This window comes from Meleagris gallopavo, chromosome 1 (assembly GCF_000146605.3).
Source record: "Meleagris gallopavo isolate NT-WF06-2002-E0010 breed Aviagen turkey brand Nicholas breeding stock chromosome 1, Turkey_5.1, whole genome shotgun sequence".
Lineage (NCBI taxonomy): Eukaryota > Metazoa > Chordata > Aves > Galliformes > Phasianidae > Meleagris > Meleagris gallopavo.
The window spans coordinates 30352902-30368284 of NC_015011.2; the positions used below are offsets into that span (position 1 = coordinate 30352902).

The 15383-nt window shown below is 38.4% G+C and overlaps 1 protein-coding gene across 1 annotated transcript; it reads right to left on the minus strand.

Annotated features, from left to right (window-relative positions):
- Window positions 1-6575: 6575 nt before the first annotated feature.
- LOC104909807 (leucine-rich repeats and immunoglobulin-like domains protein 3) lies at window positions 6576-15273 on the minus strand. The gene is made up of 6 exons (XM_010707429.3): window positions 13442-15273; window positions 12300-12752; window positions 11928-12086; window positions 10727-10870; window positions 10372-10647; window positions 6576-7528 (listed from the first exon to the last, which is right to left on the minus strand). The coding sequence occupies exons 1-6, from the start codon at window positions 13761-13763 to the stop codon at window positions 7284-7286; spliced, it is 1599 nt and encodes a 532-aa protein (XP_010705731.3). The 5' UTR covers window positions 13764-15273; the 3' UTR covers window positions 6576-7283.
- Between the last annotated feature and the right edge of the window lie 110 nt (window positions 15274-15383).

Sequence of the window (15383 nt, forward strand, 5' to 3'; positions counted from 1 at the left end):
TTTTTTCCCTGAGGAAAATTTGAAGCTGAAACAGGAAGCCCACACATGGGCTTAAATCTCCTTTATGAAAGACCCATTTAAACAATGAAAAAATCTATCAGATTTATAGAATAGTCACTTTGTAATTACTATGTACCATACAAACAATTTTTTTCCATTTAAGAATGGAAGAGATGGAACAGTCTGGGGAGAAGGAGGAGTGCTTTTCCCAAAACACTTTCCCCTGCCTCTTTGCCTAGAATAACTTCCTTTTCTGTTTTCTTATTAAACACATTCTCTGCAAAACAGTAAGATGATAATTATTAGGAATGCTGGATATGATTTCCATTATCATGGAATACAGTGATTTTGAAGTTTAAAAAAGAAAATCAAACTTCATAGTGATATTTGGGCATTCATCCAGCATACTTATTGAGAGGCCTGTGTGCTGTGGCCCTCTTGTGCCTCACTTTGTCGGGAGTCTGGTGCGGGCAGTGCTAACAACTACCCTAAATCTGTGTGCTGCTGCAGCAAGGCATGCCCACAAGCAGGGGCAGCGACCCTAAAGAGTGGCTGTATGGCTCTTCCAGAGAGGCAGCTCCACACTGCTTCAGAAACAGAGCCACATCATGTTAATGCATAAGATACAGGGATCAGCTTTCAGCAATTCTCCGCGAGTACAGAGACTGGAAAATTTCTAATCATACAGGAAAATATTGAGCCTCACTCTCTACGGTTGCAGAAACTTGTTGAGTCAGAACTGCTGGGAGGAAATAAGAGGAGAAACACACTCTGGCAGCAAAGAGAATCAATCCGCAGGGACCTGTCTAAGTCAGATCAAACGGATTCTGTGGTAGGAAGGAAACAAGTGGTGGCTCTGCCAACAGGAGCCCCAAGCCTGCGCTGTGCTGCCCCGATAACCTGCAGGTCTCTGCGTTCTGCATTCCAGCCCTGTATGGAAAAGCTTCTTGAAAATTAAAAAATAAAAATGAAAACGATTTTGTAACAACGAGTAAACTTTAAGTGAAAAGTTAAATCCCCTTTACATTTCTTGGAATTTTTGCATGTTCTATTTTGAAAACTTCAAGGTTAAAATAGTTCAGTTGCTCTGCATCATGGAACTTCTCTTTGTGATTTCATCAAAAAAAGAAAAAAAAAACTTTGAGTGAAAATGTTATTTCAGATGAAATAGCTGGAGTGTGCTGCTAGGTGAAAAGAGCACAGTCGCTGCAAGCCACAGAGCAATAAAAAAACACTCTCTTAAAATGAGGCATGTCAGAACCTCGGTTTATGCTAACTTAATGAATAAAATTGTGCTTAAATACAATTTTCTGATTAGTCATATTTTCCATCATTGCCATCATTTTACTGCTATACCCACTGTGTGGTCGCAGTTGTGTGGAATTTAATTCGTCCTAAGTGCTGTTTTACACATAGGTTTTGTCCTCGTGCCAAACTCTGCCAGCAGATTAACTTTTCCCTGCTTACAGCAAATACCTGTGAAGCCGCTGCGAGCACCCTTGACACTTTCCATTCTTCAGCTCATACGAAAGGCTGTGTGAGCTAATTACCATGAGGGCCATGTTTCCCCTTTCTTGAGGGAAGGTTAATAACTGCAAGAAGTTTATGCTAATAAAAAATACGATCAGTGTGTGGCAAAAGCCAGGCCCTGGGCAGTTGGCTGCTGTAGCACTGATGCTTTGTTAATACTGCAGGCGTATAGACCCACAGCAGGTAGCAGCACAAGTACAGTGAGCTAAGTCAGCAGAGTAACTAGCTTCCCTTCTAAGAGCTGCCTTGCTTATAGGTCTTCTATCACTTAAGCAACAGCCTTTTCCTAGCTGCACTAGCGACCTCCAGCTATAGAAAGCTATTGAGCAAAAGCCTTATTTGGAGATGCATTGCAGTGGTCCACAGAATCTTTCTGCTTGTAGTGAGGTAGGTCACAACCAGAGGGGAAATTCCCAATGCCAGATGGAGGACCAAGACCTTCTAGTTATTTCTAAAAGTGAAAACAAATGAACAAACAAACAAAATGAGACTGAAAAGCAGTTTCAAAAACTTCTCATCTGTCTGGGAAAAGTACGTGCACGTCTTTCAGATGCAGTTCTCCTTGCCACCTGAAGGGCTCTGTCAGCAGCAATTCTATCATATGTAAACTGAGCACTACAGAAACTTCTCACCAAGTATCTCCATCTCAAACACATTCTGTGTCCTGTAGAAAACACTAGAGTTGGCCCATTCAAGAAACTTACTGAAATTTGTTATAAGGGAGTAAATGCTAAAAACTGCATAAATTATTCTGTTGGGATAAATGGATTATTCAAAACTACTTTATGATATGGCAGGGATTTTAGCCATCCTCCCTTACATGCACTTTACAGTGTCCCTAGCTCTGGTTTAGAGAAGTGTGGCACAGCAGTTGGCAGAATTAGATGCTACTGTCACAAGTGAGCACTTCTGAAGAAATCAGCATGAAATCCCACCATTGCTGATGAATGGAAGGTGGAAGCCCAAGTTCTCCATGTTATAGCAACACAAAACAGAAGGCAGTCACGTACAAAATATCAACATCAATACCCACCCCACCATTAGTCATTTTCAGTAGATTTCAAAAATAAGTAGACTGAAACTAGGATTAATGACAAAGGTAGCTTCTTTAACTAGATATGAACTATGTTTTTGCACAGCAACTAGATAGGAACTTACATTTTTGCATCATTTTGCCTCAAATTGAGCTGATGCTTCACTGCTCAAGAATACGTTCAGTTAGACTCAATAATCTTTGTGGGTCCCTTCCAAATGAAATCATTTTTTTTTCTATTCTATATTTCAAATTAATACTTGAATTTTGATTACCCAGCAGGAGACTCAGATCATAAATCACAGCTTTGTGCACATTTATAAAAGAAGCGCTGACAGTAATTAAGACAGATTATACACTGCTATGGCAAACAAGGGCTCTTTAGACTTTGCCACATACAAGTCTTTCAAAGTAAAGGCATCATAGCCTCCATAACCTCAAAGCTTGTCTTATATTCCAGGAATCTCATTACCTTGGTCAAGCAAGTAAAATGTGATCACATTTGACATTTTTGGGGCTTAAAGACATTCACCATCCATGTTAGTTTATACAGGTGTTCAGATTGGAAACTCCCACGTTGCATTTGTTGGTGAATAGCTCTCAGTCAACAATCAAGTGGCATGGATATAACACGAAAGTGCTTTGAAGTGACTGTATTGACGTCTAAGGAAAACTGATCATGCTGAAGTACTATCAGCAGTCCATAAACTAGAGTAATTTATGCTTCAGTTCTCTGTTGTGTGGGAAATAAAATCCTGCATGCAAGTCACAAAGCCTAAATTTGTTTTACAACCATGGAACTTAAACTACTACCAACTTTGCTTTCAGGTCCTGTTGTTCTATGACATTCTTTAGTCACACTGATCATCAGTCAGTGGACCCCACGGACCACGTGACTCTGGGAAACTATGCATTGCACAGCAACATTTAATCCTGGACACATGAATGCACAGAATAACAAATGGATCTTGTTTCTCGACAGCCAGAAAAGGAGATTTTGGAGGTAGTAAGACACAACACTCCAGATGGCATGCTCTTGAATACGTAGCTGCTTGCTGGCATTTTATAGCATTAGAGTTGAACTAAATACACAGAAAGTATTTGTAAACAGTAAGGAAATGCATGCATTCTATTTTATTTTAATTTAAATATTTTTAATTTAAATATTTTAAACTCTCTCCTCAATTATGCATTTACTCCATATTCAGAAAAAGATCTTCCTAAAACTGTGGCTAGCCTGTATTCCCATGCTTGCCCTCCTTTCCCCAGCACTGCTGACTTCTTGCCTTGAACTACACTGTGCTCTGCAAACTGAATACATTTGTCCTAGCTTGCAACTGGGCAAGACAAGAAAATGGAAACAGAACGTCCCTAAAGGACACAGGAGGGGTATTGAACTGCAGTGGAAGAGGCAGCCTGGGGAACAGGAGAGGTGCCCCAGTATGATAGGATACGGCTATATATTGTTTTTGTGGAACAAATGAATCCTATTCCCCAGGGCCAAGAACCATGATAAGCACTTTTAGCCATGCATATGTTATTTAAAATACTATAGCCTTTATTCTGTAACACTTCTAAATATAATACAGGAAGATATATGGAAAGCTCCTCATCTGATTTAAACCATATGTACAAGAAATGTACATAAAGAAAATAATAATAAAAAAGAAACGAAAAAGCTAGAGCATTGAGTCCTGAAATGAATTCTGAAAAAATTATTCAGGTAGAATTCTTCTTAAGATTTTATATGTTCTAAATTGCAACATACAACTTTCATTTCAGATGCTTTGCAGGCATCCCTTATATTGCTTCAGACACACTCTTTAGCTTATTCATTTAGGGAAAGTTTGCTCCAGAAAGATTTTGGTAAAGAGTTCATTCAGCTTATCTGTTTAAAATGCTTATTCAGTGCTTGCAGAAACTTCTACCTCATCAATTGTTTGTAAGAGTTTATTGGGTAGAACATTTGTGTAATGCATTAGGAGCATATTGTCTCTAAAGAACATTTCACAAGTTCTATATGAGCCCATGATGAAATTCCAGTTACTGCTAGTCATAAGACTGCACAGTGTCTGTTCTGTCATTCAGCAATACTTGTTTCTCATTCCAAGAGTCTTCTGAGCTTCAGCATAAGCTTTATTCAGTGTTGGCCACAATTTATTTTCTCATCACATCAACTCAGGATTCAGCGTTCAGCTGTGTAAATATCAAACTACCAGCTACCTAATCCCTGGAGCTTCAGAGGAAAGAGAACGAAGGTAATACACTTGCATGGTTTTAAAACAGATGTTTGGTTACATCAAGAATCTATAAGATAACTATTCAGACATTGCAAGTATCTTGCAGCTTACAATTGCCACTGTATTTCAGCTCAATAAACTTCTTAAACATGAAAGCTCAAACTAGGAAAAAGAGATGCTCATTATCAGCATTCATTTTCAACTCTGTATATTTAAGGCATCAAATAAAATCACAGCCATTTGCACTTTTAGGCTGCTCAAAGAAATTTTATGGGAATGGTCTAAAATTCCAGTGTTGACCCTGAAAGGTTTATTTAGGTAGAGGGATACATGTGCTTCGAAGATTAGGATATTTACTCTCCAACAGAAGGTCTAAAAGGAAAGTATTTAAAGAAGATGAAAGAGATGTAAATCGGTGACACTGTCCCAGTTACCAACATTAATTCTGGAACGATAGATGTACTTACTGTTTTTATTTTATTATTTTATATTTCAAAAAAGCAATCATGCCATTCCTTCCTCTTAAAAAAAAAAGCTGGGATAGGAGCAGGAGGAAAAATGAAGATAAATTATCTTGAATTATTAATTTAATCAAATTTCAGATTTCTTACGTCATTGATTTATAGCTTTGTGCTTAACTTAGGAAAATTCATCTCTTTCAATACGCACTTAGTTATAATCAAATACTCATATCAATGTCTGTCACCACATCAGCACATCTGGCAGCAATAGAGACAAATTAACAACAAGAGTCAGAAAATCTGGCAACATGATGAACTAAAACACACAAAATCCTTTCTCTACACTTAGACCACCAGTGACTAAGGATGGATTAACTTCCTGTCTCTAATACTGGCGCCAAAATTAAAGGAAAATTACATTGCAATCTGGGTACCAGGTTTCAGACTACAAACAAGAAAAAGTCTCTAGCTCAGCTGCACCGGGTGGTGAAACCTTTTCTCTAGCTTTAGCTATGTCTGTGATGGCCCCCTCTAACAGCTGCTTTTAATTTAGTTTAAAAGAAGTGATTTGGCAAGCATGTACGTTTGCACCTTCAAAGGAGACAGACTGAAAAAGCCAATGTCCTGGAATATTAACCGTTTTGGAGTCCCACTGTTTTAATACAGTGATGACAACAGGGTTCACAGCTTTTTAAAATAGAAGGTATCAGTACATAGAAAAATAAAAGTGTTTTCACTTTGCTTTAATTACCATCTTATAGTAAGCAACAATCTTTCTCTGATTTTGTACAGTTAAAGGCATCGTGTTCCTTACTTCAGATTTAATTCAGCAAAAATTTACAATTGCTCAACTTGACTGAGCAACTAAGGCAGATTTCACTTATAACCAGAAAAGGACTGGTTATAGTCCTAGCTGAATAAGAAACAGAAGCATGAATTAAACCAAAGAAAACATTATCTTGTACTTAGATTACCTTCTTATGCTGGGTGTGGCAGCAGAAACAAGAAAGAGGGAGAAAGGGTATGGGAAAGCAAAGATTCAGACATGCATTGCATATTTGGCTAACATTTAACAGTAAACCACTTAGAAAATAGTGGTTGGTGCCAGGCAGATTTTCAGTGCCTCTTTTTATTTTTTTATTATTATTTTCTTTTACTAAGTAGCTCAATAAGGATTTGTGAATCTACTATGCACATATCCTCCATCAGATGCAGGCACACCAGTTGCAGGCACAGGCAAACAGCATTACAGCCTTATGTGGATGAAAATAGAATGTGTGCAAACACATCTTATAGTTGGAATGCAGAAAGTGGAAGATTTGCTTATTTATTTTGGCATAAAGGGCTTCAACCCAACTTACCAGACACCAAATAAGCGCCTACCCTTGGAAGCAGAACACATTTAACACAGTTAAGTCCAGAGACACAAATGTCAGGCAAATGAAGGTGCAAATATTTAACAGAAGGAACCTACACATTTAACACTCCTTTCCTCTGTTTACAAACAGAATTCACACTTCTCATTCTTCATACTTTAATGTGGGTCAGAGACCACATGGCAGCATCGTTTATTAAAAATAATGTGCAAATAAGATGCATGATACCTGCAAACAGCGTGGAGTTTCCATTTGTAAAAAAGATACAAGTAACAGTATAAAATTAGAATGCTTACTACTCATTTCAATAAAATGAAGTCTGACATAGAAATAGATATGCTGTATTATTTACACCATTAATTTACAAAAGATATTATTTGCATAAAACAAAGCTATAAAATAATTAGAAATATAGTATTTTTATAAGGAATGTATTCCCTGTATAAAAATTTAGAGCATTTTGGCAATTCTGTTTTATTTGAATAAAAATGCATTTATTTGTTCTGAATTCATAGCATCATGTGGTTTCTTTCTTCCCTTCTTCCTTTCCTTATTCCCCTTTTTAAATAAAATTCCACACTGAGGTAGTAGCGTGTCAAAGTATTTCTTTGGTTTCAGAAATCAATGGCAGGTCCAAAAGGAGCTATGTATCCAAATCACAGGATTGAAAAGTAAAAGTTCTGAAGTTTTCAAAGGACTGTTTGTAATTGTAAATGCTGTTTTCTCCTCTAGAAACTGTCCTTTCCCTTCCATCTTCATCTGCTTCTGGATCAAAGTCCAATGAGGAATGAGGATTATTATGGAAGGTTTTCGGTTGACATCTTGCTGGCTGTCTACGACTTGAAAGGGAGTCCAACTGAGGCCTCCATACAGGCTTTCCAAACGTTCCTGAAAGATAGTAAATGAGTGAGTATGGAAATACTGATGCAAACAGTTTTGTGTCACACTGAGTACTCCATGTTAAAACAGAAGCCAAGGACACAAGCAAAAGTTCAGCAACGTGAGATTTTACTCAACACTAATTCTTCCCCTTCAAAGCAAATGTGATCACAACTATAAACTATAATCACTTAAGAACAGGACACAGAGACTCTTCTGAACAAATGACAGATGAAATATGATGTGTAATTCAACAGAAGTGAAAAGAAACGTATACAGTTACATAAAACCCTCCATCACGCAACCTGAATGCAAAACATTCTTTCTTCTGGTTCATATTTCCCATTAATTAATAACAAAGGTTCTGTCAGCCAAATTCCGCCTTCATTCACACCTGTTCATCTTTCCACTCACAGCTGGCTAGAACAGACATAAGCCCAAAGAGAATTTCAACATTTAAGTTGAATCCTTATTAATAATAATCTGTATTCACTACCAAGAAAATAATTACTGTGCCCTTCATGCATCGCTATTGCAAAGGTTCTAGCACAAACACCTCTGCAAGAAGGGCTTTCTCTGATGCCCTGATACAGCTGATGAAAAGCATATCATTTGTGATACTTGAATTATTTTCTGAGCAGAAAATGTGCCATGGGCTGATTTTGAAGCACTCAATTTTTATTACTAACTTTAAACTACAATTGTTAACAAATTTTGCACTCAACTGCCATACTTACAGTTTTGCATATTTGCTAAGAGTAAAGGTTTCAAGTAAAACTGTGATTAGAGATGTTGGTATGAACTGATTTGGACAAGATCCATATTTGCATCAATGATGTGTAGAGCAATTTTATTTCTAACACAACATGAAAAGATGTGCCTCAGCAGCAAAGCTACAAATTAAACCCATCTTAAAAAAAGAAAATTCAAGCTGTGAACTTTCTGCCTCAATTATCAGCAGCAATGTTAAAGACAACTGCTTCTCCACACTGTGGTTGTAGGAGCAAAAAGGGGGCCAAATTTGAGGACAGTGATGCTAAAGATCAGAAATACGTCCAGAGCAGCCATCTCCAAAATCTAACCACATGCTCCTCTGAGCGTAGAGTGCTAAAGACAGACTGTCCAAGACAGTGATGATGCAACTTGAATGCAGTAGTAGTTGAGAAAAATGACAAGTAACCAGCTCTGCATAGACTATTAGGGCAGAAAGGGCAATACAGCCTCCGAGGTTGTATTAACTCCTGGGTATATCTTCACACAGTAGAACCACTTTCTGTGGGAGACATGTGGGAAAGCCCCATCTGCAGAGCCATTGCTACTGGCAGGCAGCCAGTAGGCTGTGTGCAATCCCAGGACGTCTGCCAGATATGGCATCTGCAATGTTTTAAGTTCTAAACATCTGTTTTTTGAAGGGGGAAAACTTCAAAACTTTTAAGCCCCCCCCCATAGAACAAAGAGCTCAATGATGCACATTCCCACAGGTTCCCCTTGCCTGAGTGGGCAGATTCTGGCCCTGGACAAGTCTGCTGACACATGAGCTGGGAAGGAGTTCATGATATCAGTGCTGCACTTGGCATTCAGATACAACAGGGATGAAAGTAGTACATGTGTTTACATGCATTTTAAACAAACCAAACCAATCAGTTCAAAAAATTATAGAGCTTCAAAGGTAAAGGAACCTTTTTCTTCTTCCTCCACCTCCCTCTGCAACTTGGATTAAAACTGTAAACTGAGTTAAACTTCAGGAACTACTCTGTCATTCATAACACCAGAAAAAAGACAGGAGGGGTAGACAGGGCATTTTTCCACAGTGCTTTACTTTGAAGAGCAAATAGTTGTGGTTGACAGCATTACAATGTATCTTCATACACCAGCACTGGTCTTGCCACCTGCTCTGAGCCCTCCTGCACACCTTTTTGCCTGGTTGGCAAAACTTCTAGTATGTCTAAAGTCTATGAAAATGTATTTAATAAGAGTTCTAGCATTTATGGAAATCTGCCAGCTACACTAAGATAAAAGATAAAAATCAAACCACTGAAGAGATGTGTAAGTAAGCTATTAAGATCTCCCAGTAATCTGAAATCTGCCCATTATGCAGTTCTATTGTGGTTGCTTTTCTGCTCCTGATCATCAAACATTTAAAACGTTGTATCACATATTCCTGAGAAGCCAGGTTTCCTGACAAGCAGAAGGCAGCTCCCAGTTACACTCAAGGGTGAACCAATTCTTTGGACTATCACCTTCAACATGAGGACTACTTTGGCATGAACCAGCCCCAATATGCCCACTTTGTAACACAAGAGACTGTGAGGCCCGCTTCCTGCCTAACTTCCGGTCCCATCCAGAGGGCAAGAGTTCAGGAACATCCAACTGTCCTCATATACTGCCACGGCACGGCAAAGCAGTCCATATGTACAATTCTGGGCACCTCTCTGCATATTGTGTATCTTTAAAATAAACACTGTCATACAGTAAGTATCTATTCTCAAGAAGAAGAGGAAAAACACAAGAACATTTGCAAAGTGTAAAAACAACTCTCCAACTGCCTTTCCTCAGATACTTCCTGTCTCTCCTCCTTTCAGTAAGTACTTATATCTCACATGATGTATTATCTTGTTCAATTCTCTGACATCTGCTGAAAGAAATCCTCACAAAATGAACAAGAATATTTTTTTCCACAGTGCTAGTTACATAAGCATCAAAGCACTACCACAGAATTGGTAGTAATACAGAATTACTTACTGTAGGAGGAGGAATACAATAGTTGAGGAAGATTTGCTTGGAGTTGTAAGTAGGAAGCGAGAGACAATAAGGACATCAATAGCTATAACAAAAAAAGAGTGAGAACATACCCATGAAAGTGCTACTACTGATAATAGATGAGGGTTCCAAACTTCTGTTTAAATCAAGCTTGTCTGAGTTCAGACTTCTGCTTTTTAGTCCAGTTCCTTCATTTTGAGTATAAATGGAGTTAATCAACTTGCTGCTTGTAGCCTGCATCCCAATAATGCCAATGCACTGGTCAAACGGATCTTCCAGTGGAGGTGAATACTGACAGCATTCCTTTTTCTTTAAATATCCAGACTCATAAGGATCCAGGTTTGCTGTTCTTTGGTCAGGGCTGCAATCTAATGAAAATGAAATTCCTTTTATATGCATTTATCACAGAACAAAAATTATTTAAGAGTAATTTATTTTTCAACTTACTTGGGCTGCATGCTTCAAAGGTTTCAGAGCTGTATGTGTTTCCTTTTAAATACATAGACCCTGAAGTACCCAGGTAGTGGCATAGAAATGGATCTGCAACACCGTCCAAGTCTGTTTCACTGCCATTATCTAGGTGGCAAATGCCTTAAAAATATAATTGACACGTCAGCACATGATCTTAAGATTAAACTTATACTTTCCTAATTTTTGTTAAGAACCCCATCTTTTCAATGAAGTTTCATAGTATATTTAGATCTTGTTTAAGTTTAGGTTAAACTTTTAATGAAAAGGCCACCTGTAGAAAGAGTTTAATTAATTTATCAATTAACAGAGAACACGTCACACTTTACTTCATTATATGGTCACTGGATAATAGAACAAATCCAAACACAGAGATCAGAATCAAGGAAGCCAGGCTTATACTCTGTTACACAGCCACTTTCTAGAGCAGAGAGTGGTAATGAAAAAGTCCTGGGTGGAAAAGCCAGAGGGAGACAGTGAGTGTTCATATAGCTTTTCTGACTTTCAGGTCACTGGCTCGTGAAAGCTATGGACATGCTCCATGGCTTTTGCTCTTCAAAGAGGCAGACTGTCTAAAGACTTTCAAACCATTGCTCCACTCAATCCTGTCCCAACTGCTGATTGTGTCTGTACACCTACCATTTTCCCAGTAAGATGCATTTTCCTTGCTAACTCAGATATGTTTTGGACTTTTAGGCTACAGGTGTGTTAAAAATGCTGCAGCTTTCATAATGCAATCATCTTAAATTATTTATTGACTGTGACCCTAACAACTTCTCTGACAGGAAATTTCATAACTTGTATTACACTAAAGTTATGCTGGTATTAACATCCATTTCTACATTCCAGTACAACTATTCCTTCCAAACTACAACAGAATAAAACACATTGTTACAACTCTTTCTGGTCACTCTTATTTTGGAAATGTTATCATCAGTTTGAATGTACCCTTGAGACTAGAGAAAAACATTTAAGCAAAGCTATACTGTATACTTTGGATGAGCAGAACCATGTTTCTGTTATTAGCTTGCTGATGCAATCACATGCAATAAATCTTACACTCTCTCTCAGACTTCACTGAAGATGTTTCACTAGTGTTATTTCCTTAAGTTAGAAAGGCAACAAGCAAACTGTAGCTACTCAAGCAAGATGGAAAATTTGCTTAGCATTTTGCACTTACCACTACTGTCCCTCTGTTGTAAGAAATACCCTCCCACAGAAGACGTGAGGAATTGATGATGACTACCATTTTCAGATGAACCATATCCATCCTGCCTTTCAGCCAGTGTGCCCTGGGATGACAGGTAACTTGGAATGTCAGCAGGCAAATTTGTTTCATCTGTGGTGAAGCAAAACGTGTACAAAAGCCATCAGCATACTTCAGGATTTGTAGAAGAATTTTTATATTTGTCAGAAGAGTGCTGAAAGTAACAAGCAATTCTTTCTTCAGACTGAGGAAAGGCACACAAATATTCCTACAAGAAAGTCACTGGAAAGCAACCACAAACATATATATATTTTTCTTTCCAAGGCAAACCTTTAGTTTACACACCTGTATTTGTGATGCTGCAATCTTCATTTCTCCTTCTAGTGTGGTAGATGATGACCACCCACACCAAGGAAGTGCCCACCACACAGCAAACCACAGCTATGATTACAATGCCAACTGTGGCCCATCCATCATCATCAAGTGCTGGAGCAATGTTTTGAGGAGAATCACAGGTGGGAGTAGGAATTACATTAAGACGAATGTTGCCTCGTTCTGTTCCAAGTGTATTAGACATTTCACAAGTGTACTTCCCAGCATCTTCTACATCTGTATCCACAATAATTAATAACTGATTGCTTGCAGCAAAGAAATGTCTTTCTGTTACCATGAGAGGGCTGTCATCCTTAGTCCAGTTCAGTCGGGGCGGAGGGCTACCACCAGCAATGCACTGTAAGACTGCAGTTTCACCTTTTGTTACAGTTCGATCCAGCAAAGGCCGCAAAAATGATGGTGTTTCTGAAAAGAAAGCGTAAGCTTTATATTCTATATAACCTTGCAAAAATGGGGACATGCTCCTTTCTTTCACAGCTCAAGAGAAAAAGCTAAATAAAACGCACCAGCAAGGCCTAATGAAGCTTACTGTCACTGTCAGAGAAAACACCTTCAAAGAATTTGAAGTAAGAGTCTACAGCTTACTTGTCAGTTGATCAGATTTAGATGCTGGCTTTCCTTACAAAGATAAAAAGTCCAAATCATATATGCTTGAGAGTATAAAGAATTAGATTAAAATGGCTAACAAATCATCAGGAAATTAAAAGATAGGAAAATTTTTCTTTTCATATTTATTATAAATTGTTTCAACTATGCATGAGAAACGAATCATAGAATGGCTAGAGTTGAAAAGGACTTTTATGATCTGGTTCCTACCCCTGCTATAGGCAGGGACACCTCCCACTAGACTAGGTTGCTTAAAGCCCCAAGTGTAACTATCTTTTATTATTTTGCCTCCTAATAGTAATTGTTGCTGGTGTACATATTTCTAATCCGTAACTGTGTGTCAATGTGTAATATTTAAGAATATTGTAATTATTATACACCACTTTGAAAACAATGCAATTTTTTATCAGTATGTGATTTTAAAACTACTCAACAATAGTTCAGTCCTTCAAGAAGATTTATACGTTTAAAAAATGCCAGTTTCTTACCTAGAACTGTTAATGTTGCGTTAGCTGAAATGCTTCCAGCAGTATTTTGAGCTGTACAGCTATAGACACCCGTGTCCTCAATTTTTACATCAACAATAAAGAATACATCATCTTCAGGCATAACATGCATACGCCTCTTGCGTGCTGCTGGAAAATCTGTTCCACCATCTTTCTGCCAAGCAATCTGTGGGACAGGATGCCCAACTGCAGCACATTCCAAACGCGCCATTGCCCCAGCACGAATGGTTAAATCCATGGGAATCTTCGTAAATGAAGGCAACACTAAAGAAAATTTAGTGATACCAAAACAATAATTAATCATAAATGAAACATACTTTTAGGTATGTTGCTCCAAAAGTAATGACTTCTATTTATTTCCATGGAAACTACAACACAACAACACTATTAATAGAGTAAATTCTCAGATGCAACACACTACTTTTCAACAGTCTCCACCATTAGCTATGCATTTTTGTCAGCAATGAACAAGACCCTGCATGCCTTGCTCATAAAAAACTACACCAGTAGAGGTGACCCATTGTTTCATAGTTGCTATGACTGCATCATAGCTAGAAAAATGTTACCCATGCTGTCCATCTTTATTGTCCCACACAGACAGAAGTCAGAAGGCACCAAATCAGGATTGCATAGTGGGTGGATTGGATACTCCAGCAGAGATTGGCAATATGCTCTATAGTCTTCAAACTGGCATGAGGCTCGGCATTATCATGTTGCAAGAGAAAGGTTGTCTTCTCTGCCTTGATTCTAGTTCAAGCCTTCAGCTTAGCATCACAATGTAGCAGTCTGACTTGGTGGTTTGTCTGGGATTGCAGAAATCCAGAAGGATACCCCTTTCTAATCACAAATGACTACGCCCATCACTTTAGCTGCTGAGGGCTGCATTTGAACTTCTTGATGGGGACTGCACAGATCATCAGTCCAGGGACAGCCATTTCGAATCTGGTTCGTAGTGGTGACACCATATCTCATTACCAGTAATGAAGAGATCCAGGAAACTGTCACCTTCAGCCTTGTACTGGTCCATTAGGTATTCACTAACCTGTAGGACCCATCTGTCGCAAATTTTCTAATACTCCAACATTGTCACCATTGTTTCCTACTCACCAAAGCTGATACTCAGCTCTGTATACAGTTTCCTTATTATAATCAGTGTTTTGCATGGACGAGCTGATCAAGATGCTCTTCATTTCGTAGAGTGACAGCTGTGCCTGCTGGAGCAGAAGATGGCTTCTCTTTTACATTGCTGTTGTCAGTGTTGAAACACACCACCTCACTATGCTAACATTTACTGTTTGGTCTCCATGAACATTCAGTGTCAATGGGTGCATTTTTGAATCTGCGTGGATTCAGCTCCACATCTTTGCTTCATATGTGGTTCCATGTCAGACATAATTTTGCCAGACTGCCCCTCTGCTGGGATCTGTTGCATGGCAACAAGATGTAACGGAATACTGGCAGGAAGATTCAACCTCTACTGCCTTACCACCAACATGCACCTCACATTATGTTGTGGGCCAACATAATAAAATGGGAGTCATAACTTTCAGAACAGCCCTTGTACTTTTGGGCACAACGTGCTCATTATTTTAAAATTCTTTTTGGATGACAATGCTCAAAGCCCGATAACCTGAATTTAGCAGCAGCCAGCAAAAAGAAAGGCAGAGTTGTGTAGTTTGTGAGACTATCAAGATCAAAATCTCATTTCTTCTAACAGCTTCCTTCAGAATTTTGCCATTAATACTTTGAAATGGAGTACATGGAGTAGAAAAGACCAATATTTTACCATTGTGTTACACAGAGTTTATCACATTTACTAACATTGAGTTTGTTTTTTTTTCCCCTATACTGTGGTACAGCACAGTGGGTTAAGAGGTAAAACTGAATGGTGATCTTGAAACCAGAAACATTTTAAGCACAAAAA

Coding starts and splice junctions, on each gene's coding strand:
- LOC104909807 (XM_010707429.3), bottom strand. CDS start 13,763: ATGATTAATTATTGTTTTGGTATCACTAAATTTTCTTTAGTGTTGCCT. Junction 10,871..11,927: donor ACAACAGAGGGACAGTAGTG/GTAAGTGCAAAA, acceptor TATATTTTTAAG/GCATTTGCCACCTAGATAAT. Junction 7,529..10,371: donor CAGTAGTAGCACTTTCATGG/GTATGTTCTCAC, acceptor ACTATCTTTCAG/GAACGTTTGGAAAGCCTGTA.